Below are 24,501 nucleotides of genomic sequence, written 5' to 3' on the forward strand. Positions count from 1 at the left end.
TGTCCTGCAGTTGACGTAAGTGGGTAGATGATGAATAATTTTTAAATAATCAATCCAATTAGCGAGTGTGAGCGCTACTGGTTCACATAGCTTCACACTGAATATAAAAGCAATGCCAATAAAAGCATAAAACACTGCACGTTCTATGATTTTTATATTAAACACTCAGACTCGCTTTTTTTCACTTTTTTTTTATTTCAGGCTTGCCGTCGTGTCATATACCTCGCCGGCAACACAGGACGCGTCACCTTCCACAGGGCATGCGCGTGTGGCACCTACTCCCACTCTACAATAAAGGTTGCATACGCCTTTGAGACAAAGGACACCGTGAATGAAAAGGTGCGTATTCTCTGCACAGCTTCTTTTTTCTGCTCAGCTCAGTTTTTTTTTTCTTATTATGCGTATTTTCTTTTACTCGCTGGGTGTATGTCCAGGTTCGCTATTTTTGGTTTTGTTGTCCTAAAGACGTAGGAGGTATGCGAGGCGGTTTTCATTGTTTTTGGTTTGCGTGCTATTTCTCCTCTTGCCTGTATGTTAATTCTGTGTATCTCATTGTTTGCTATTTCAATTTTTTTTGTTTTGTCCTATAGACATTTTAGCTATGCGTTGATGTTTCCTTCATTTTCCATTGCATCTGTGTTAATTATGTGTAACTCATTGATCGTTACATATAATTCATGTAGTACGTATGCGATGTTGTTACTTTTCTTGTTTTGCTTTGTGCACTTTGCTGTGTAATTTGCCACCCCCCTGAGCAATGTAACGGGTGACGGGGCCACGTCAGGCAAAAAATGAATTGCCTTTTGTCCCGTCGCCTCTGACAAATCGATGTCAAAAATAAACTTCACTTCACTTCAAAACCCTCTCGTCTGGCGCAGTGGAATGAACCGGTCTCTTCGCAAACACGACCGGCCCGAGAAAGTGTCGCCACGTGTTGAAATGCTCTTGCCTCGTGCTGCTCGGCAACACTCTTGACCAGACGCGCACTCTCTGCTTTATTGGCCGAAACGCAAATACGCGTGAAATACTTTAATGCGATAGCATTTTAACTCTCATTGCGCCAAAATGCGTCGTCGGTCATAAAACTCGCCCTTTGGCTGGAGGGAAGTGATGTCATCAGACCAGAGCATTCCCATTGGCTGGAGGGAAGTGATGTCATCAGACCGGAGCATTCCCATTGGCTGGAGGGAAGTGATGTCACCAGACCAGAGCATTCCCATTGGCTGGAGGGAAGTGATGTCATCAGACCAGAGCATTTCCATTGGCTGGAGGGAAGTGATGTCATTAGACCGGAGCATTCCCATTGGCTGGAGGGAAGTGATGTCATAAGACCAGAGCATTCCCATTGGCTGGGGGAAGTGATGTCAACAGACAAGAAGTGACGTCACGCCCGGTAAAAGATTCAACGGCTCATAATTCTATCGCATTGTCGAGGCATAATGAATTTAGGTATCCCCGTGAATTTTTCATCTCTTTATTTGCAGCGTTAGTATCCTCTAACTAAAAGTTATTTGCATCAATGTTGGAATTCAATTACAAACAAATCAGGAAATAAAACAAAAAACCAGCTGACGGGACGTCTTGTCCGTTGTCCCCTTTGCGCCAGAACACACTCCATTGGCTCTCAGATGGGGAAGCACGCGGATGCACTGAAATATGTTGCCCTCAAAAAGAAAAAATGGCTGAGGCTTAGCTTAGGTTAAGCCTAGTCAGATGCGAAGCATATTGTCGCCGAGTTGCATATCGAGCACGCCGCTTGGCTAGACGTTCTTCACGCTCTTCATCAGTCTCTGTAGCACGCCGCAACTTTTGCTTCTCATTCCAACGAGCAGCCCTGTCTCCAGGAGGCATCTCTATCCCCTTGTACGCCTAGCAGAGGCAGGCGCACCCCCTTGTATACCGCCGCTCCAGCATCACGTGTTCACTACAGCGCACCTAGCGGCAGAAGCAGGAAACACATTGGTCGCGACGCCTCGCGCGACGGCGCGAGCTGGGGCAATTTCTAGGAGGTATTGGCTGGGGCCCCGTTTCTTCTATGTCGTTACGTCACGCACCACGTGGTCATCCTTGGTCACCATAGAGTTTCTTACTATTACCTAGAGGGAAAGCTGGCGGCGCTGCACTTCAGCCACCATGGACGCTCAAAGCATCATGGGGCGGTGAGCTACTTGTTGCGAGACGGTCGTAGTTTTTCAGGAACACGGAGTGTCATTACTAAGATGTTTCATTCCAAAAACGCTGTTCGTGTGTGCGCAGACGACTTTCGCGCGAACGCAGTGTGCAAAAACCATAGTAGAGAAACCGCAATAGCACACGACGCCAATAAAAGGTTTCACTTTTCCGAAATGCCATTAAAAACCATTTTATAGTGTTTAAGCAACAAAATTTTTTTTGAAAACATATTTACTTTAAAAATGCGCCTGTTAATTACAAAATATTAGTTTTTATAGTGTTCAATACTCGGCCAATAGGAGAGCTAGTCGTCTCTTATTTTGGGCAAACTTTGCACTTAAATGCTCTTCTGCTCGTTTGTTGCAATCATTAGATAAGATATTGAATGTTAGGACGTTTTTAGTTATCAAACAGCTTTATTTTTTATTATTTTTTGGCCAAAAGTTGCAGTTCCGCAACAAGTAGCTCACCGCCCCATGATGCTTTGAGCGCCCATGGTGGCTGAAGTGGTCTCGAGGGGTCGCCATGCAAACTCCCATAGACGAGCCGCCAGCTTTCCCTCTAGGTAATAGTAAGAAACTCTATGTTGGTCACGACGCCTCGCGCGACGGCGCGAGTTGGGCCCCCGTTTTTGCATCTGCTGTGACGTCACGCATCACGTGGTATGACATGGAGGTCACGAAAGGTCAATGGTAACGACACCGCCGCGCTCGAGGAGCTGGGTTGGGCTATTTTAGTATGCTTCGCATAAAAACAGGCTAGCGTACTGTAACGGCGCAAACAAATACACACTAAACACGAATTCGCCTACAAGGGAGTCAAAGGGAGTATAAGCTGTCCTCTAGAGCACACCCTTTTATAGAAGAGTGCGCGCCAGAGGACAACTTTACACCCTTTTTACTCCTTTCTGTTTACAGTGCAGGAACGCATGAAGACCTCGTCCTGTATCTTCTGCCGTGCGTCCCGTTTGGTTGCTCGGTTGCAGTGGGCATTCGGACACTAGTCACCTGTCTGTGTTCAAAAGGCGCGCAGAGGCTATAGCAAGTGCAGTCGGCTGTTTGCAAGGTCGGAGTATTTCAATCTTTATTTCAGTTTGCACATGCAGACTGGGGATGGCGAGGAAAAAGCAGTGAATGATACACCGCTTGACGGGCCTCACCATCCTTACAAGTCAGCGGTTGGCACGAGGCAAAAAAGAAAACAGTGCGAAAAAGTGGATACAAGTGCGCTTATGAAGAACAAGGTTTGCGGAAACAGATATCTAGCAACTGGCAGCAGTAATTGTGGTAAAATACACTGAGGTTATTACACAGAGTGGCATAGTACGCGCAGACACATCGCATCACTGTAGCACAGATTGCTGAATAAAGCTTTTCCGAATAGCAGACAGACATAATATTAACTTGGACACTGAATGAGGCATTGAGGAAATTTGCACAACATACCTTAACATACAAAATCCAGTTAGTTCTGCATTTTGGTAGTGCAAACCTACACTGCAATCTGATGTCGTACGATGAGTGGCGATATGTCATTTGTACAATCTGATAAATAAATGAATCACCCTTTTTTATCACTGTTTTGTAAAAACGTGCAAATCTGTAGTCAAATAATTTGCTGACAGGTATAATATTATAATGTAGGTGAATGTGTCTAGTATGCGAATCATATTGTTACCCGTTGGCCCGTTGATAATTGCACGAAGCATTTTCTTTTGCAGTGTTTGCAGTTTTAGGACGTTAGATACCATTATGGTGCCCCAGACAAGAAAACAACAGCTTAGGTGGGAATAGAAAAAGGCATAATACAAAGTAATTTTAGCTTTGATAGGGAAAGTATGCCTGTTACGCAACGTAATTCCGACGATTCTAGAAAGTGTTGATGCATGTGCATCCCATGTCATCGTACTGCTGAATGTTACACCCAATGATTTAAAGGTGTCCACGTACTCGACCACACTGCCACACTGCGAGAGCCATTCATCACTATTAAATGGTGCTCAAGACAACAGCGCGCATAAGTCACGACGCGGAAATTCACCTCCGCCAGCTGATTAGTTCATAACTGAATATTTTTCTCGTGCCATTTCGGTTTCCGTTTCAACGGCAAAATGTATAGCTGTGATGCAACAGACGATTCGAGATCACATGAGCCTGGCAAAAACTGCGATATAATCGCTATTCGATATAACGCCGGCTTTTCTGCAACGATTTTTCGTCAAAGGTGTAAAACTTTTTATGGCGCATGGGTAGGAGTTATCACTTGACAAATGCCATTTAATCTTAAAACAAACAACGAGAAACAGTAGACAACCATCATCATCAGCCTGACTACGCCCACTGCAGGGCAAGGGCCTCTCCCGTGTCTCTCCAATTAGCCCTGTCCTTTGCCAGCTGCGGCCACCGTATCCCCGCAAACTTCTTAATCTCATCCGCCCACCTAACTCTCTGCCGCCCCCCGCTACGCTTGCCTTCTCCTGGAATCCACTCCATCACCCTTAAGGACCAGCGGTTATCTTGCCTTCGCATTAATGGGGGCCTGTCCGGTGCCAACGATTCTTAGCACCCTCCGCTGCGTCACAGGTCTGACCGCCGCCCCGGTCAGCTGCTCCGCAGCCACTGGGGACTGAGGGCGGAAGGTTAATTGGGTTTTTCATAGAAGGTTGTGGCCAAGTACTACATCAGGGTGGCCAAATCCTGCTCTGGTGAGGAAGTGCGTTGTCGGTTGTGGTCACCGAGATCAGGCCGCACCCCAGGCCTGTTCGTACAGTTCCATCGACAGGTACACGGAGTGTCCCCTTTCTAAAAAAAAAACCGGTGGAGAATTGCGAACACCGGAGACAACCACCCGGAAACAAAAAAAAAATACGACCCACCTTTGTTGTCCACTGTATCGCGCAAATTGCTTTGGTATATGCCATCAGCCAGCTCACTGTGAGTTAGCAGCGTACTGCCGGATGATTGGCTGCAGACAGCGTGGGATAGGACGCTTACCGGCTGCTGCCTCTCCATATCAATTCGAAAGCATTATTACGGCTATGTCGCGTCACTAATAGTGTCCGCAAAACGTGTCCGCAAGTTTTGTCCCTGCGATTTCCGTCGTTCTCTGAAGATAAATGTGTGAAAGTGTGATTGTGACAGACAGTCCGTGATAAAATATTGCCGTCGGAAAAATTTGGTTGATGAGGCGTAATTGATTAATTAATTAAACGCGTAAAAGCGCGAAAAAATGCACTGAGACGACAAAATAGCCATGGACGCCGATATAGTACACGGACGTTAGAAAAAATTTAGGGGGGCACTTTGTTGACCTAAAGTGCGGCGAGGCGGAAGCCTTAAGCCCCACCTCGATGGACACCTCCGGGGCGTACACGCGAAGCGCCTGCGCGCCCATCACGCACCGCGACGGGCGTCGAAAAGTGGCATTCACCTCCATGCTCCTGGGGCTGGCTCGCTCCCCCTCCCGAGCCGACTGAAAGAATGTCAAGCCGTGAACCAAACATGGTTGGGGGGCGCTGAAAGGACAAATTAAACCGCGAAGAAGAGTTCGGGGAACACGAAGCTATGAAGAAAAGAGTCCTCGAGAGTCCCGCGGTCCTCCGATTGTTGTGGGGGAACGCCGGTGGCAGGCAGCGCGAGCGGTCGCACGCCACGTCGGCTCTACCAATGATCGCTGTTATTTGCGGTCCTCAACTCTTTCCCGTAGAAAGCTTGGCACCATCGTCTCCGGCAACCTAAGCGGCATCCGTGGACACCACATTTGCCAAGGTGCGCTGAATTTTGTTCCATTTTCAGTGCTTTGAAGACCTCGCCCCATCTCTGCGGCGCTAAGCCTGACGGTGGCAAGGCCTGCGCCGGCAGCGTTCGGGGTTTCCTCTGGGATTCCTCGGCAATGGCGGTCCAAGGCCAAGTCACCGGATACGATCCCACCTCCATAGGGATCGTTAACATGGAAACCGTTCAACATGAAGAGCCTCTTCCCAGCGAGGAGGAATACCTCCAAGACATGGTCCGCGTATGGCGCGGACGCAGGAAGACTAAGGCCTCCAGGGACGCCAACACGGACGCCGGCCAGCAACGGGTGGCGGGACGCTCTGCACATGTGCAGGGCGAGAACGCTCAACATGCAGCTGTGCAACAAGCAAAACAGCCCCGGTGGCGGCCGCAACACACGCCCCGCATCGGGAAAGACGAAATCATTGTGGTGCTTAAGCCACGAGAAACCATCGACCTGAAGGCCACCTTAGGTCCCGGACAAGCCGGCGCTGCCGTTCGCAGCATCCTCGGGGACGCCGCAAGTGTGGGGCTTGCAGTGTGGCCCGTGTGGGAGCAAAATGTGCTCGTGTGCACACTGAAATCAGTGGAAGCTGCGGAGAAGCTGCTCCGGGACGTCATGCTGCCGGTCGGAGGCCGCACGCTGCTATTCCGGGGCCACCCTAAGCTCTCCGGCGAATTCTGCAAGGGCGTCATCACCGTCTCCCCGGACGAGACATCTGAGACTGTCAAGAAAAAACTCAGTGAGGACCCCAACGTACTATCCGTGCGCAAACTGGGCAAAACGCAGGTTGCTGTGGTCACCTTTGTGGGGACAAGGGTGCCGCGGACCGTGCTTTATAGTTGCGAGCGTCTCCCCGTCCGCTTCTATAAGAAAACGATCCCTGCCTGCCCTCGCTGTGGCACGGTGGGGCATCGGGCCGACGCCTGCCCGCGGCCGCAGCCTGGACGCTGTGAACGCTGCGGGGCTCAGGTTGCTGCTGCTCCTGACGGTGGCCCAGCTGAACATCAATGCTCCCCGTGCTGCCTCATCTGCGGAGGCAGCCATCCCACCGGAGCGCCTGGCTGCGCGGGCAAGTACCGCAAGGTCGTCAAGCCGGGACGCCCACACACCCCAAAGCAGAAGCAGACGCCGGGACCCAAAAAGGCCCAGACGCCCACGGCCGGACCCAAGCAGGCCCCGGGGCCCAAGCCCGAACCCAAGAAGGCCCAGTCCGGGCCGCCAAAATTTGTGAAGTCCGGGAACCCGACGAGGCCACCGGTCCTGAAAGCCGAGGATTTCCCACCTCTGGTACCGCGCCAAAATCAGGTGAGCAGTTGGAGTGGGTTAGTCTCTGGGCCCACCCCCCCTCCCTCCCCCACTGAATCCGCCCTACAGCGGCAGGTAGAGGAGCTCAGGCGCCAAAATCAAATTCTCGCCCGTAAAATTCAAGAATTAGAAGCTAAGCAGGCCGGGCAGTCCGAGCCCATGCAGAACGCTGAGCCCGAGGATAGTGATGACGGATCCTCAGTATCATCTTGCCTAACTAGCGTCTCGCGGCAAACCGCGGACACGGTGGTCGATTCGGCCCCCGCGGACGCCGGCCGTTTCGAGGCCCTGGAGCGTAAAGCCGAGCAGTTGGAGGAGCGGGTGGCAGCGCTCCCGAACCAAATTATGATTGCGGTCCGCGAGTCCTTTCAGGACATGTTCAGTTCCGCATTTGCTACAATGCTTCCCGACATTGCGGCCCAGGTGACTGACTCTGTCCTTAAGGCGGTGCAGCCCTGGGTCAGCTCCCAAATAAAAAATTATCTCTCCTGCGACTCCCCGCAGCTAAAACGTAAAATAGCTCCTCGACAGGCAGCGGAAGAAAGCGGTTCCGGGCCGATAGCCGCGGCGTTGATGCAACCCCTACCTGGGGCTGCGCCGGCCTCCGAACCGAGTGGCTACCCAGCACTGTAAAATAAAAACATCAATATGGCTGGCAAACCTTCTCAGAAAGCTAAAAAATTAGACCAATTCGAAATCATTCAATGGAACTGCAGGGGTTTCAGAGCCTGCAAAAAACGGTCACATCTCCAGCTCTACCTGCAGTCCCTTGGTGACATGCCGGCGCTTCTTGCTTTGCAAGAGCCCGGCAATGATGCTAAATTCTCTGGGTATAGCTCGTTTCAGGGGGGCCCCTCGACCTGCATCCTGGTGCATAAAGCATACACCGCGATTCAGGTCGATCTTGATCTGGAGACTGAGCAAGAATACACCATGGTGAGGGTTCTGCCTCTCAAGCGCCGCGACCCGTCAATACATGTGCTTAATGTGTATTGCCCCCCGCATAAGCCGCGTGTTACTTTCAGCGAAATTTTCTATCGTGCTCTCAAGTCGGCTGACAATGAACCCCTGGTGATCATTGGGGATTTCAACGCACCCTGTCTACATTGGGGCTATCACTTCGAGAAATCCAGGGGACGCAAGCTGGCGGAGCTCATCTCCACCCTTCGTCTTACGTTGCTTACGGATCCGTCTTGCCCCACACGTGTGGGCAACTCGGTCACCCGTGACACGTGTCCTGACTTATCTCTGGTTAGGAACACTACAAACGCCACATGGGAGAACCTGGGGGATACCCTGGGCAGCGACCACTGCCTTCTCCGCATCACGCTTTTGGCGAAGGCAGCCCGTAAAAAATGGGGCCAGGCGAAAATAACCAATTGGCACCAATTTCGAATTCAGGACGTCCCTCCGGTACTATTCTCTGACGGCTATGCGGAGTGGGCAACACAGGTCACCAACATACAGAAACAACACACGCAAACACTTCACACCACCGACGAGATCCCCGCAGTGGACAACCACCTCCTGCATCTGTGGGAGGCGCGCCGGAGCTTAACAAAACGATGGAAGAAACACAAGACGAATCGCAAGCTTAGAGCTCGTATTGCACAACTTACGGAGCAGGCTGCGGCATATGCCGCCCAGCTCACAGACACCAATTGGATAGAACGCTGCAACTCGGCAGCGCGTCAGATGAGCTCGAAGGGGACTTGGCGTCTCTTGCGCAGCCTCATCGACCCTTCTCAAACGAAAGGGGAGACGCAAAAACAGCTCCGGCGGGCTCTGCACGGGTACCAAGGTACGACGGCGCAACTTGCGGACACTTTGTGCGACAGGTATCTCTGCCGCACAAACGACCCGGTTGGGCCCGAGTACACGTACTCCGGCAAGCCAAATCAGGATTTAGACGCCCCTTTTGAGTTGCATGACCTTAAGGCGGCCCTGGCTAAAATGCGCCGAGGTGGGGCACCGGGTCGGGATCGCATAACAGTGAAACTGTTGGCGAACCTCTCCGACTGTGCATATCTCCATTTGCTACAATACATAAATCAGATCTGGGATGGGTGTCCGCTCCCACTCGAATGGAAAACATCCCTTGTAACGTTCATCCCCAAAGCAGGTAAAGCCGTGACTACGGACAACTTGAGACCCATCTCATTAACCTCGTGTGTGGGAAAGCTCATGGAGACGATGGTTCGGGATCGCCTCTCTCCATACATGGAGGGTAAGGGCCTCTTTGCAGACACTATGTTCGGGTTCCGCCCGCACATGTCTGCACAGGATGTCCTACTCCAACTACACAGGGACATAATACGACCCACAGCCATGCAAAAAAACGACAAGGCCATTCTCGCCCTCGATCTTAAGGGGGCGTTTGACAATGTTAAACATGCCACCATACTCTCTAACTTGAACACCACTAACTGCGGGGCGAAGGTCTTCGCCTATGTCAGAGACTTCCTCTCTGCGCGTCAGGCACTCCTCCGGATCGAGGACGAGGAGTACGGCCCGTACTCTATGGGTACACGAGGTACACCACAGGGGGCGGTGTTATCACCGCTCCTTTTCAACATCGCCATGATGCACCTGCCCGGCCGACTGGCTCAGGTAGATGGCATAAAACACGCACTCTACGCAGACGACATTACAATCTGGACCACCGAGGGGAGCCTTGGGGAGATAGAGGACCGCCTTCAGCAGGCCGCCACCATAGTCGAAGCATATGCTGCCGACTGTGGTCTCCAATGTGCTCCCGCCAAATCAGAGCTTCTACACGTCAGGACAAACCACAAGGACAACACGTCTCTACACATATCTCTGTCAGGCGGTCCCATCAGAGAAGTGGCGGAGCTCCGGATCCTGGGTCTGTTCATCAATAACAAACTTAGGCCGGACTCTACTATAGCGAAACTCAAGAGCATAGGTGAACAGGTAGGGCGCATGATCCGCCGTGTTTCCAACAAGCGGGGTGGTCTGCGGGGCAGGGACGCGCTACGGCTCGCCTATGCCTTCGTGACCAGCCGGATCCTCTACGCCGTGCCGTACCTACGCACCACCAAACAACAAGACGAGCGCATTGACGCCATCATCAGGAAGGCAACAAAGCGAGCACTGGACCTTCCGGTGGCTACCTCCAACGCCAAACTGAAGGCGTTGGGAGTGGTAAACTCCTATCAGGAGTTGCGGGAGGCCCACCTCGTGAACCAATATACGCGGCTATCGCAGACGGTGCCTGGGCGCCGCCTGCTAAACCGCTTACACATCCAACACACATGCATACCAGAGGGGACGGAGAACATCCCGGTGCTGTGGCGCCACATGCTCTTGGTCGCTCCGCTCCCGCGTAACATGGACATGGCTTCACATGAAGGCAGACGACAAGCGCGGGTTCGCACGCTTGAGAGGCAATATGGGTATAAAGAGGGCGTCTATTACGTGGACATCACAGGGCCGTCGCCCGCAGGATTCTTCACGGCTGCCGTAGTCCACCGGGGAATGAATGTCGATGGGCTATCTTTTCGGGCCCCAAATTCAACACGAGCGGAGGAAGTCGCAATAGCTCTCGCGGCCGCCGATCCAAAATCGAAAACGGTTATTACAGACTCTCGCCGGGCCTGTGAACATTATCTTGCAGGCGAAATATCACCTCTGGCCTCGCAAATTCTAAGACGCGCTCTCGCCGATCCAACTCGCACAAAAGTGATCTGGGCTCCTGGCCACCAGGGTCTACGAGGCAATGAGGCCGCTGATGCGGCCGCCCGAGCGCTCACACACCGGGCTCCTCATCCTAGCTCTCGTGGCTCAGAAGCTCATAAACCGCTTCTGCGGTTCCGCGAAATCCTAATTTATTATTGCGACAGCCACCGTCTCTACCCGGCACCTGCCAAGGGGCTGAGTAAGGCGGAGGAGCGAACTCTGCGGCGCCTGCAGACAGGAACCCTTCTCTGTCCTGCAATAGCAAAACACTTCGATCCGAACACAGATGGGCGCTGCCCGCACTGTGGAGAGATCTGCGATATCTTTCACATGGTGTGGGCATGTACTCAGAATCCTCACCTTCCCCCCTCCCCCACCCCCACCCGAGAGGCATGGGAGACTGCCCTCCTCAACTGCTCCACACTGGAGTCCCAAAGGGCTCTGGTCAAACGGGCGCGAGACGGGGCCTCGTCATGCGGTGTCCCGGACTAAGGATACCGACCATGCAGCAGGGTTATTTATTTTTTTTTTTAACCCTCAAGCTCTCTAGATTAAAGTTTTTCACCACCACCACCACCGATTGTTGTCAACCGGACCCCGCTTCCGACGCGCGCGCTAGCGCCCGTACGCAGGCGCCGATATCTGACATGCACAGATATCTGCGCACCGCTCGCGCCTGCTCGCGCGTCGCGCCTCGCGCATGCGCAGACAGGCTCCAACGTACGCCCGTGCGCGTAGGCGCTCCGCCAGTACGCCTCGGAAGTGTCCATCGAGGTGGGGCTTTAAGCGCAGTGCTGCTGCTTGGCTTGGCGCTGAAGGGGAAGAAGAACAGCGGCTTCTGGTCGCCCAGACGGTCGAAATGCTCGGCCTGTAAATTATGGTCGATTAAAAGTCTTTTACTACTACTACTACTACTGCTGCTTGTGTCACTGATGTATGGTTAAGATGTTAAGCTTCCCCTTTAAGAGTGGAACTCGACAGCGTCTTGCAACGCTGCCAGAGAGTCCACAGAACGCCATCGCTCGGTTGGCTCTACGCCTTGCTCATCGGTAAATTGGTTTTTGAGGAAAGGAAATGTATCTGTCTCGCACACGATCTACCGTGATGTCGCATACATCGGTGGACACCTGAACCTCGCTGTAACGGGAAGGGAGGAAGATGGGAGTGAACGAAGACACCGTATTCACTGGACGCACCTTTGTTCATTCCAAACCATCGGGCAGGTATGGCGGAGTGGTTAGTCTCGCACTCTGGAGAGCCCGGTTCGATTCCCCAACAGAAATAATTTTCTACTCGCTTTCATTCATTGATCTGGTCTGACCAGAAAGGTTAATTAGGCTAATTGGTTAATTAAGCAACTAACTAAATTCAGTCCCACTTGGAGCATCACTATACGATCCCTTTAATTGGTTGCATAGTTACTAGCTAAAGTACAATTGGTCCTGTTTGAAATTGGCGAACTCTGACGTCCCGACCATTTCAACCAATTCAAAAGCGTGACATTTCTATCGACAGCCCCTGCTTACAACGATGAGGCATTGAAGGCTTCCCCCTTAACAGCCATGGAGGTCGGTATAGTGTGCGGACGTTTTGCTTTAGCACTGCTCAAATGCGGGTAACCGCAGTGATCTGTAAGTTTTCGTCTTGGTCACGTTATTGCCAGTGAATAATTTATTAATTATTTACTGTACACACAGCTGCAGCGCCATCTCTCGTGACGTACGTCGTACGCAACACTCACACTGGCGCGTGCCTGCTCTGGCGGCCGTCCTCATTCCTCGCAGATCACGAGAGCCTACGAGTACGTCAAGAGCAAGCCCACCCTGAGTCTCGGCTGGTTCTTGTACAAACTTTCCAAGAGCCTGGCACCGTCCATCTGCGGAGGCGACTTCGCCCGGCTGAAGGCGGCGCGCGAGGCCATCGACCGATACCGAACGCCCTGAAGCCCCGCCAGATCGCCTTCGGAGGCTGAGCACTGCTGTGGCGGACACGGTTGCTTTTTGTGTATCTCTGTCCGGACGCTGCTAGGCGCTAGATATCTCATAGCCTGTTCTGTGTATAGTGGCAGCTATAGCTGCATTGACGCTCGCAACGGTGAAAGTGCTCAGACGTCGGATGATGGCCGGGACGAAAGTACAACGCTTAATTTATTTAATACTTAAAAGGACACAACCTGCGAACCAGACTTCAATGGCCAATCTTCACTGTACTTATCTTGTCGCGGTATCCGTCGTATTTGTCTCGAGCGTACGTTTATAAAACAACATGCTTTATTTGTCATTTCAAAGGGCGTCACACAATACATTTCAAGTTTGCATTATCCGAGTGATTCTCACTAACCATCGCGCACCTGTGCTCCTTTCGGTGCATCTTGTGCATTTATGCGACCGAACGCTTATTCTATAAGAACGTTCTTCACTACGTGTGTTTAATGAGATGCGTTGCTGGCACCTAAGGCTGGGGACGCTAAGGCACGGGTAGGAAACTTCATATATACCATTGTCCAACCAATCCAGACATCAACACCAATCCCTCCCATTGTGGCCGGAAGAAAGCCAGCTGGGGCGTCGTATCGTTGTCATGGAAACGGTACACAGCGGAAAAACGCTTCATTCCCGAATGGACATGCCCAGCAATTCAGGACAAAAGCGTTTTTGTGCGGGAAACCGTTTATGAACGCACTTTTTTATATAACTCAACATTTCACTATAACAATCAATATATATTCGCAGATCACCCGACGGCAGTACTGATTTTCTTGTTCTATTAACGTTTTTGCTATAGTGAAAAGCTTTCCCCATTGGTTTTCTATGGGAGTCTTAACCGAGTACACCACCTATGACATCCAGTAAACGTACAATGGACTGAGTGCTTGGGACATTCAAACGTTTATTAGATATCCATGAAGGTCTTGCGAATGCTACATCTACGTGCCACGCAGTGCAAAATGATCCCCCGTAAAACGTACCAATAACGTTATACACTGGACAATGGGCACATGCAATAGATTTTCCGTTGTGATCCGGTAAATGTCCCATTAATGTAACCTGGTCATCTGAAAATTTCGCTGCTTCAGCCAATATTCCAAGCTTCCTTTTGCATACTGTGCTTAAATTGTAAACATGCTTGAGCACCGTGAGTGCTCGATGAAAATACATAATTTTCCAGTTCTTTTTCTGTTCTATATTGCATATATTGTGTGAACATTTGTACTTGATATAATTAAAGGCGGCTGAGGCCGAGCTGTAATATAGAAACTGGCCTGTGGGAGTACCAAATGGGGCAAAACTTTCAGTTACAAATGCAGAGATTCCATTGTTCTTGAGCCACAAAAAGGGACTGTAATATTTAAAACGGCGGTTGAATTTCTTTGGAAGCGAAATTCTAGAGGCCCGTGTACTGTGCGATGTCAGTGCACGTTAAAGAACCCCAGGTGGTCGAAATTTCCGGAGCCCTTCACTACGGCGTCTCTCATAGCCTGAGTCGCTTTGGGACGTTAAACCCCATAAACCAAACTAAACCAAACTAAAACTGTGGATTGCTGGGCCACTTGGTTCATAGCTAGCAGGAAATGAACCAGCGAAAAGCAACTCGGGGCAATACATCCTGTTCGATGCGATCGATGAAAACACTTTAAAAGAAAAATTGTGCTACACAGTGTGTTTCAACTTACACATCTTTTTTGAATAGGCTTTTTGAGTAAGAAGAGCTCTTTTTTCGGCATAGCATTGCCAGCGGTGTACATCGGAATACGCCTAAAACGTGTTAATTAGCAGGCTGATTAACTAATACTGAATGGTTAACTTTTTAACTCCTACTGTTAGGCTCCTTAAATAGTGAGAGGCGTGTAGCCCACCGCAAGTAATATCCATATCGGTTTTTAAAATCTCGAAACCGCAGTTACCCTCGGCGCTGTGTCCCAAATAATTTTGGCCACATCGCGCCAGAATGCATGTGCTTTTGAGAAGCTTGCAAACAAAGCAACTTCTACTGTTTACATAACTCGTCGAAATAGCCGAAACTTGCAGGACCACAGCGCCGAGGCTAACTGCATTTTCGAAATTCTAAAAATTGATATGGATATTACTTACGGTGGGCTACACGCCTCTGAATAATTAAGGTGCCTCACAGTAATAGTTAAAAGTTAGCTATCCAATATTAGTTAACCAGCCTGCCAGTAAGGACGTCTTAGCGTATTCTGCTCTACTGCACAGCTGACAATGCTATGCTATTCTAACTCAAAAATCCCATTTTTACAAATTGTGCAAAGTGTCCGGTGAAACAATCTGTATATGAGAAGAATGGACCATTACCTCCAATATTTCTATTACAGGATCTTACAAATTTCCAGTTTTCAGTTTTCGGCCACGGGCGTAGCCGGGGGGGGGGTGGGGGGTTCGGTGTCAGAACACCCCCGAAAATTTGAGCGCTGCATCCCCCACCCCTCCTTTCGGCCTTTTTTTTTTTTGCCCATGCTATTTACACAGCGCGTCGATAGATTAAAATGTAAAAAGAAAATAAGAAAACTGCCGATTTATTCTCAAAAAGATTGACGTACTTTGTCAAGTCTCTTTAATAGGAAGCGAAAGTTATTTCAGAAAAAAGTCGCTATTCATTGCCATCGCAAAACGTATGGCACTCCTTTCAGTTGCCTAAGAGTTTTTTTCTCCTGCCGAAACTGAGAATAGGGAGGCGACAGCGTTCGTGACGTAGGGACGCCTACCACGCCATCTAGCGCCGGCTGTTGTCTCGTCGCGCTCGCGGATGGCGATGGAGCGTTAGTGATGTGGCTAGCAAAAGGTCGCCCGTGGTGTCATGTGACTAGCACAGCGGCAGAACTCAGGTAGGAGGACAGAACGCTTTAGCACTAGTTGTGTTGTGTTTCTACCCCCCCCCCCAACTCTCTTTGTGTGTTCCCGTCACACCTGTCTCCACTTAGGCCATGCCCAGATGCAGTGCGTGATTCTGCGAAAGGGGTCTTCTTTCATGCACGCGCTCCCATGCAACCTCATGACAGGTGGAACCGACCACGAGGGACGTATTCGACTCCTGGATTCCTGGTACCACCATTTCTGCCTAACTGCCACGACGTGTTTTCCGGAGTTCCCCTTAAACGGCACCCAAGTATTGACCTTGCGACATTGTGTGTGCATCTGTCAGGGTGACATGTCTCAACGCCAGCTGCCACCTGCGGAGACGAGCGTCTGCCAAGCGCCTGCCATTCAACCGGTCCTCGCTCTTTTGTCAACCGCGGGGTGACGCCGCGGCAGGTGTTCGCCTTTGGGGCATTTCCTTGGAACAAGATATGGAATCCACCTGGCCGGAAACGACTAGCCCGTCAACACGCACTTCTGGACATTTCCGAGTATCCAATGGCCTCAGCGGTTGAAGCGAGGTGACGACGCTGTAGGTGTTCCCCCTTGACGTTTCCTGGAAACAAGATATGGAATCCACCTGACCTGACGGGCCACTTCCGAGTACCCAGGGGCCTCAGCCGAGGAAGACGACGAAGCGGTGAACGACCTTGGAGCACCCGGACGAAGTCCCTACGATTGGTTGAAAAAGGCGGGAAGATCTCGGGAGGGTCTATTTAAAGCGCTCGAGCCGTTCATCGAAGAGCCATTCCCGGAGCGACTCCCTGAGCGTTTCCCTCAACGTTTCCCTGAGACTTCTCAGTTTTTACCTTGTTTGTCATTTTTGTAAATAATCATGTAATTATGTAAATACAGTTTTTCCTTCACTTCCCCTACTCCCCATCTCCGGCCCACGTTCGTTCCTCCTTCGGCACTGCGGCGGTGATCCTGGACCCGATGCCTGGTGGTACACGCTACTAGCCCGGAAAAACATATCAGTTGTCAGACCGAAACCCCGCCGATGTCCGAGACGAAATTGTCTTACTGTTCGAGACAATTATGACGTCACAGGTGCCACATGAACGCAACGACTAGTCACAGCGTGAGCCAAATTTGAACATCCATAACCACCGCAGGGAAGAGTGAGTGAGGGAACAAACGCGGGTTAATGACATCCTAGTCGAAGTCAAGCGGAAGAAGCGGGCTGGGGCAGGGCATGTAATGCGAAGGAAAGATAACCGCTGGTCCTTAAAGAGCAACGGGGTGGGTTCCAAGAGAAGGCAGGCGTAGCAGGGGGCGGATGAAATCTCATCCGCGGTGATAGAAGTTTGCGGGGATCGGGTGGCCGCAACTGGCGAAGGACAGGGTTAATTGGAGAGACATGGGAAAGGCCTTTGTCCTGCAGTGGGCGTAGTCAGACTGATGATGATGATGATGGTGGAGGAGCTGGGAGGTTGCGCCAGTATCGAAATAGCTACCGGAGAGCGCAAGCGTAGCGGGGGGCGTCAGTGTCTAGCGCGCGGATGACGTAACAAATGAATAAAAACACCTTATGGCCGCGAGCGGGATTCCAACCTGCGCCGACGTGAACAGGTCGGCTTTGCTGGCTACTGCAATAGACCATTACCTACGCCATCGCCGCAGCAGCACACACCGCATGTTAACTGCCAGTCTCCTCACGGTTGGTTGGTTGGCCTCAAATTAAGATGGCACATACCGAGGGAGTGGCCAAGACCAGGCGGTGAATTTCTGGAAACAGGATGATGATGATGTCCTCAGGCTTAATGGCACATACCCACGGCGGGGGATTGGCCAGGGAAACAGGAGCGTGCTATCTATGTCGTCGTCTTCGTCAGCTTCCATCCGTGTGCCAGTCAGTCCAAAACGAAGAGCATGCGGGCACCTATCAAGACCGTATTCGAAGGCATGGCCGCTTTGAACGGCCCAATAGGGAAGGGGAAATCAAGGCGCGGCGGCCCCCGCTTCAGGTACACCTGTCCCTGGTTGAACATGGTCTTGAGCTTGAGAGCTGCAGCCACAAGTATTTGTAATAGGTCCAGAACACACCGCTATCGCATTTCACTCTGAAGGTGACTTAAGCGTCCCCGTCATTATATACGGGCTTGGGCAGGGCATGTAATGCGAAGGCGAGATAACCGCTGGTCCTTAAGGGTACCGGAGTGGATTCCAAGATAAGGCAAGCGTAGCAGGGGGCGGCAGAAAGTTAGGGGGGAGGATGAGATTAAGAAATTTGCGGGCATACGCGGTGGCCACGGCTGGCGAAAGACAGGGTTAATTGGAGAGACAATGGAGAGGCATTTGCCCTGCAGTGGGCGCAGACAGGCTGCTGCTGATGATGATAATGATGATGAGTACAGCGCGCTCTCAGTGCACGGTGGGCCGAAGAAGCTGCAGCACCGGAAGGAGAATGGTCTTTGAAGGCCTCTTGTCGTTTTATGTGCATCTAAGATGACGTTTCCCTAAGGCGACTCCGAGGCAGAAAGCCACTTCTTCCAGAAAGTGGGGCGGTGAGCGCGGGCATAGAGAGAGCAAAGTGCTGGCGAAAGAGTTGAGTTTGGTTCAATAACAGGGCAAGGCCAGTATGAATGTTCATGATAGGGATAGCCTCCGCATTCGGGGCAGGTGGGGCCTTCGGGTTGTTGCAGAAACAGGTGCATGAAGTGAGGTGAACGAAAGGCGTCAGATGTCTGAGCGCGGCGAAGTTTGGGGACTTGTCTCCGGTCCGTGGACGTCACTCCGCGGAGCTGTAGGACGGCGGTGCCGTGCGCGCAGAGCCGCTGCGGGGAGTTTCCCACTATGTAAGCGGTGCATAATATCTCAGTGCAAGTTAGAGAACCGGAAATTTTGAAGGAGACAACATCACGCAGGATGTTCTTTTTTTTTCTTTTTCGAAGTGAAATCCTTGAATAGCACACACAGACACGAGAGGCACAGGTTAGCGGTAGACCTGAATATCTGCCTTCTGCAATGCGTCCTCAAAGTGACACACATTGCTCATATCTGGATTCGTGAGCAAAATAGTTCAGTTGCCTTTAGAAGTCAGGGATGACAACCAGGAATAAAAAATAGCGCGCGTTGCACAAATTCATTAAAAATGGTATATCTTATCAATGGCAAATTTAAACCACTTGTTTTTCCTGAAAATCAGTCAGAAAAGTTGTTTTCTTGGAGAATTTTTATAACAAACCAAAGCTTTGCATGGCGACGCTTTGACAGCATGCACTTCATGTAGTGAGTGTAAAGTTCTAATCCATAATCTAAAACACCATGCTTTCCTTTCCCATCTCCTAAAGGTCGCGCTATCCACGTGAAAGAGGTGCACACACAAGCTCGCTAACGCGAGCAAGCAACGCACTTGACCTGCACTTAGAGATAGGTGAGAATCAACTGTAGTTGCCGCCATTCACATCCTCTGTTCAAGATCAAGAAGAAAGCTCATTGTCTAGAGTTAATCCTGTAGTTACTCCGGCGAAGCGATGAAACGATGGAGGAAAACTCGACATGCCGGTGTGGCGGTGGTTCCGGGTTCGAACCCCGGACCAGGACGAATTTTTCTTTAACTACGAAGTTTCTGAGAAAGCTGTATAGCTTTCCTTTGTAGCCGTATGGCTGCGCTTGGGTGGATGCCGATGAATAATTATTCCCTTATTACAAATCTACTCCACCTTGGGGGATTCCCCTAAACATTTGACCAACACTTTTCCCACTTCGAGTTACTGATCAATTCGCTCTCGCCCTACCATAAACTTGCCGTCCCGGTTAGCTCAATTGGTAGAGCGACTGCTCCGGTGTGGCGGTGGTTCCGGGTTCGAACCCCGGACCAGGACGAATTTTTCTTTAACTACGAAGTTTCTGAGAAAGCTGTATAGCTTTCCTTTGTAGCCGTATGGCTGCGCTTGGGTGGATGCCGATGAATAATTATTCCCTTATTACAAATCTACTCCACCTTGGGGGATTCCCCTAAACATTTGACCAACACTTTTCCCACTTCGAGTTACTGATCAATTCGCTCTCGCCCTACCATAAACTTGCCGTCCCGGTTAGCTCAATTGGTAGAGCGACTGCTCCGGTGTGGCGGTGGTTCCGGGTTCGAACCCCGGACCAGGACGAATTTTTCTTTAACTACGAAGTTTCTGAGAAAGCTGTATAGCTTTCCTTTGTAGCCGTATGGCTGCGCTTGGGTGGATGCCGATGAATAATTATTCCCTTATTACAAATCTACTCCACCTTGGGGGATTCCCCTAAACATTTGACCAACACTTTTCCCACTTCGAGTTACTGATCAATTCGCTCTCGCCCTACCATAAACTTGCCGTCCCGGTTAGCTCAATTGGTAGAGCGACTGCTCCGGTGTGGCGGTGGTTCCGGGTTCGAACCCCGGACCAGGACGAATTTTTCTTTAACTACGAAGTTTCTGAGAAAGCTGTATAGCTTTCCTTTGTAGCCGTATGGCTGCGCTTGGGTGGATGCCGATGAATAATTATTCCCTTCGACATATTACAGCAAGGTCAACGAGCCCGCGATCGCGCTGAAGGAGTGTTATTCTAAAGACACTGACATGTGGGGTCACCCTGGTGGTTGAATTGCGCCCTTGTCAAGATGGCCACCATGTAGTCATTATTATCCAGAGCTCAGTTATATGTCTCTAAGCAGAAAAATTTTAACTCCAAATCGCTCAAATTTGCGGCAGCATCCTGTCGCTGTTATTGCCGTGCTCAAGGCTAGTGCCTTTTTTCGTCGAAGAACGAGACAGAAGATTAGGTAACCATGGCCCTCTGCATGTGCAACGTGAGGTATTTAACTAGTTGTTAGGAAACTGTATTCTCTCAAAGGTGCACTAAAGAGAAATCTGAACTCGCCTTTTTGCCGAGGGAACTCGATCTACACGTTCCCAGCATTCTTAGAAACTTCGAATTATTGTCCTGTGCGACCGATTGTCATAATTTAAATTGGATTAAACGTCCCGGCTCCCGTTTTTTTTCTTGAACTCGCCGCAGACGGTAGGAGGAGTCAACAAACCTTTCAGCCAGTCCCGTGGAGGCTTGCCGCTCTGGCATCGGCGGAGTGATACGTAGCGACCGGCGAAAGCAAAGAGTCCACGCATATTTTTATTTCCGTGGGCCTAATTTGCGGCTGTGTAGCCTCTGACTATCCACGGAAACTTAAAAAAAAACAAAATAAAAGCGAAAGCGAAGCCGCCACGTACTTACTGAAAGGCACTCCAAGCGTTAGTTGACTCCTCCTATACCTTGAACGGTGAGTTCAAAAAAAGGCGAAAGCTCGGACGTTTCATCCGATTTAAATTACGGAAGTCGGCCGCAGAGAACAATCATTCGACGCTTCTAAGAATGTTCAGAACGTGTACACCGATTTCCCACGGTAAAATGACGAGTTCAGGTTCCTCTTTAGTGCACCTTTAAGAAAAACTACCCTTACTTACTAAGTCCGCAGCATTTGTGCCGAGCGAAAAGGGTGCCTTCTACTGTGTCCCTTATACTTCAGGCAAGAACCATGACAGCTCACTGTGTTTACTAGGAGTGTGCGAGTTGAATTTTCAAGTTAGCAGCAGCCACCCATTTTCGGCGAAAATAAAGCAGTGAATGTACTTTCAGGGACAACAGTCGCCTTGGCGCATTAGCGGCATCCGAAGCCGACAGCTCCGTTATAGGCACGACTCCACACTATAGTGGGAGTGAAAGTCGCACTTACACGTTGCCGGATGTGTCGTAGTGATTCGAGATGATCGCTGCTAGGTATGGCACCGGTGAGTCCGATAGGCTGTTCGGCGTTCTGGAAATTTTTGCCCCCCAATGCACAAGAACACAAGAATTAATTGCGGCTGCAAGCACCAGCGCTGCCACCACATTCGGGGACCAATGGTGGTGTCGCCCTGCTCGGCTGGGGGTGGTGGCTGGTTCAGAACCCATCGCCACAGTCTCAAACTGAAGTGGTCACGAGTGCGTTTCCCCGACTCGCCGACCGATTCTGTCAAGAGATCCGCGTCTACGTGCAGAAGGAGAATAAACTTCATTTTGAAAGGCTGCTCGAATGGAGCAGCGTCGGTAGCTCCGGACTTCTCCAGGACCTTGCTGGTCAAGGTCGCCTCCCACTGATGTCCGATGTGGGACTTTAGTGTGAAGGCACTGCCGGGTTTCATTGACAGGCCCACGTGGCGCGAAATAGTGTAGCCCCATCCCCGCAAAGTGAACATTATGGGGGTTATTCCTGTAGTAACGCTCAAAGGGCTAGAAGCAGTTGTCGCTCTCTAGCACCAGCGTGCCAGCCCTAGCAGTCAGAGCTGTGACCCCCAACCCGCGGTGCGGTGAGTCGCAACCACGGCGGGTTCGGGCCAGAGGGGACAAACACGAGTATGCTACTCGGAGGAGCGTTTATTGCTCCCGAGCAATACAATGCAGCAGCAACAATACAACCGCCGTAACGAGGGAGAGGGTTCCGCTCGAGTACGGGGGTGAATAACACAAAGGAAAGAACACACGCAAAAATGTGGGGGAAAAAGGTTCCGCTCACCTCGCGTGGTTCCTCGCTCACGGCCCGCGGCGGTCAAGTCACACGCGGTGGCCGGGCGATAAGGGCAGCGGTCTCCGTGGCAGATCTCTGATCCGTGCGTGTGCACGGCTCCCGCCAGAAGACAAGCGAGCCTCGGAAGGAACGCGCCTCCTCCCGGGCTGTGGAGAGGAGGTCTCTCCGTTGTAAGAGGGTGTTGTGTCCCCTTATTGCTTTTGTGTGTGTGCGCCCCCGCGTCCTCCTCCTAACGACAGTTCGCATCCTCCTCCTAACGACCACTCAATCCTTCTCCTAACGACCGCTTGCCCCTCGTCGCACGCTGTCGCCGGATGCCCCCCCCACGGTGCGCCCCCGCACCCTCCTCCTGTTCTGGGAAGCCACTCCCTCCCGTGGACGCTTCTCCACTCCCTCCTTTCTTCGGGCGGCCAGTTCGGCTCCTGCCTCGGTCGACGCTGGTCGCACCCTCATCGGCTTTAAATAAACGAAGTCTTAAAGTACCGTGTGCGTCTTTCGCTGCATTCAACACAGCGACCGGACACGACAGTGGCGACGAGAAAGTGGATTCGACCCGCGCTACGCAACGCTATTGACAAGCCATGGCTACGCGAGGGTTTCCCAATCAGATACCAGAGTTCAACGGCTCATCGTGGTCATCGTGGGTTGGACGCCTTCAGTTCTACTTTGAAGCTAACAACATCACAGACCCAGCCTTGAAGAGGGCCAACCTGCTGACGCTGTGCGGGGAGCAGACCTACGATACTGTCTGCGCCCTTATTCAGCCAAGCACACCAGCGGCAGTGTCTTACGACGACATCGTAAAAGCGCTGCAAAAGCACTACGACCCAAGGCCATCCGAGGTCTACAGCCGGGCTCGCTTCCAACGACGAGATCAACTGGGAGGAGAAACTGTGAGCGCCTACGTAGCCGCGCTCAAGAAGCTCGCTGCCGACTGCAATTTTGGAACGCTGTCGACAACAGCTACCGGGCAGGAGGGAGACGCAGCTTCTTCTGCTAACACCACCATGCTTCCCTTGGACGTGATGTTACGCGACAGATTTGTGTGCGGACTGAGTGACGAGTCACTGCAGCAGCGCCTGTTCGTTGAGAAGGACCTCACATTCAGCAAAGCTTACGACATCGCCGTTCGAGCGGAGAGCGCCGGTCACCAGCAGAGAGGGATTCGCCGGAACACCGAGCCGGTACACCAGACAAGCAACCAGGTGCGCAAGCCTTCTGTTGTTGTAAAATCGGTCAAAAAGGCACAACGCTGCTGGCGGTGTGACGACCAACACAACCCGGGCCAGGGATGTCGATTCCAGTCAGCCACGTGTAATTTTTGCCACAAGCGAGGGCATATCGAAAGAGCATGCATTACGAAACGGAGACTTGCCAAGATAAAGTCACCTTCCCAGCCTAATCACAGCGTCAACGCCTCAGAGAATACGCCGCTATCTGATCTCCATGGAACAACATCAGCAACACCATCTGTGTTGTACGACCTGAACACCATGAATCTCGGCACGCGACCGAAGATTTTTACAGAAGTAAGCGTACATCACCAGCTGATTAAGTTCGAGGTGGACTCCGGCGCAGCCTGTACTCTGATCAGTGAGGACACGTTCCGAACTTCATGGCCATCTGACGCACCCGCCCTGCAACAAGACGACACGCACCTGCGAACGTGGTCAGGACAGAATCTGCCACTATTGGGCTCTGCCAACGTGCAGGTTAACTACAACGGCCAGACCCATACGCTACCTCTGCTTGTTGTGAAGGGCACAGGATCAAGCCTTCTAGGGAGAAACTGGTTTTCTCCACTAGGCGTGATGATATGCGGCATACACCAGACGCCGAGCCAGAACATGGTTGGTAAACATCAAAACGCCGATGCGCTAAGCCGTCTGCCACTAGACGCAACTGTTGACGAACCATTTCCACCAGGAGACGTTCTGATGTTCGAAGCACTGCCAGAACCTCCGCTTACAGCAGGCACAGTTGCAGCATCTACGCAGAAGTGCGCAGCTCTCCGGCTAGTTTACACAGCTGTTCAACAAGGCAACGTGCATAAACTCAAAGGGGACAACTTCGACGCTTACCGCAGGCGAGCTACAGAGTTGAGCACCCATCGCGGCTGCATCATATTTGGGTC

General features: G+C 51.3%; 1 protein-coding gene across 11 annotated transcripts in view; it reads left to right on the forward strand.

The window, feature by feature from the left end:
- LOC149346120 (uncharacterized) overlaps positions 1 to 13,273 on the forward strand; it is a 52,994-nt gene extending 39,721 nt beyond the window's left edge. For all 11 annotated transcript variants that reach the window (XM_089586346.1, XM_089586338.1, XM_089586337.1 and 8 more), the window contains 2 exons: positions 202 to 339; positions 12,738 to 13,273. In XM_089586346.1, the coding sequence (XP_089442472.1) occupies positions 202 to 339; positions 12,738 to 12,896 (297 nt within the window). In that variant the 3' untranslated portion in view covers positions 12,897 to 13,273. The remainder of the gene's footprint in view (positions 1 to 201; positions 340 to 12,737) is intronic.
- Positions 13,274 to 24,501: the final 11,228 nt, after the last annotated feature.

This window comes from Amblyomma mixtum, chromosome 4 (genome assembly GCF_055824585.1).
Source record: "Amblyomma mixtum isolate Tamu chromosome 4, ASM5582458v1, whole genome shotgun sequence".
Classification (NCBI taxonomy): Eukaryota; Metazoa; Arthropoda; class Arachnida; order Ixodida; family Ixodidae; genus Amblyomma; species Amblyomma mixtum.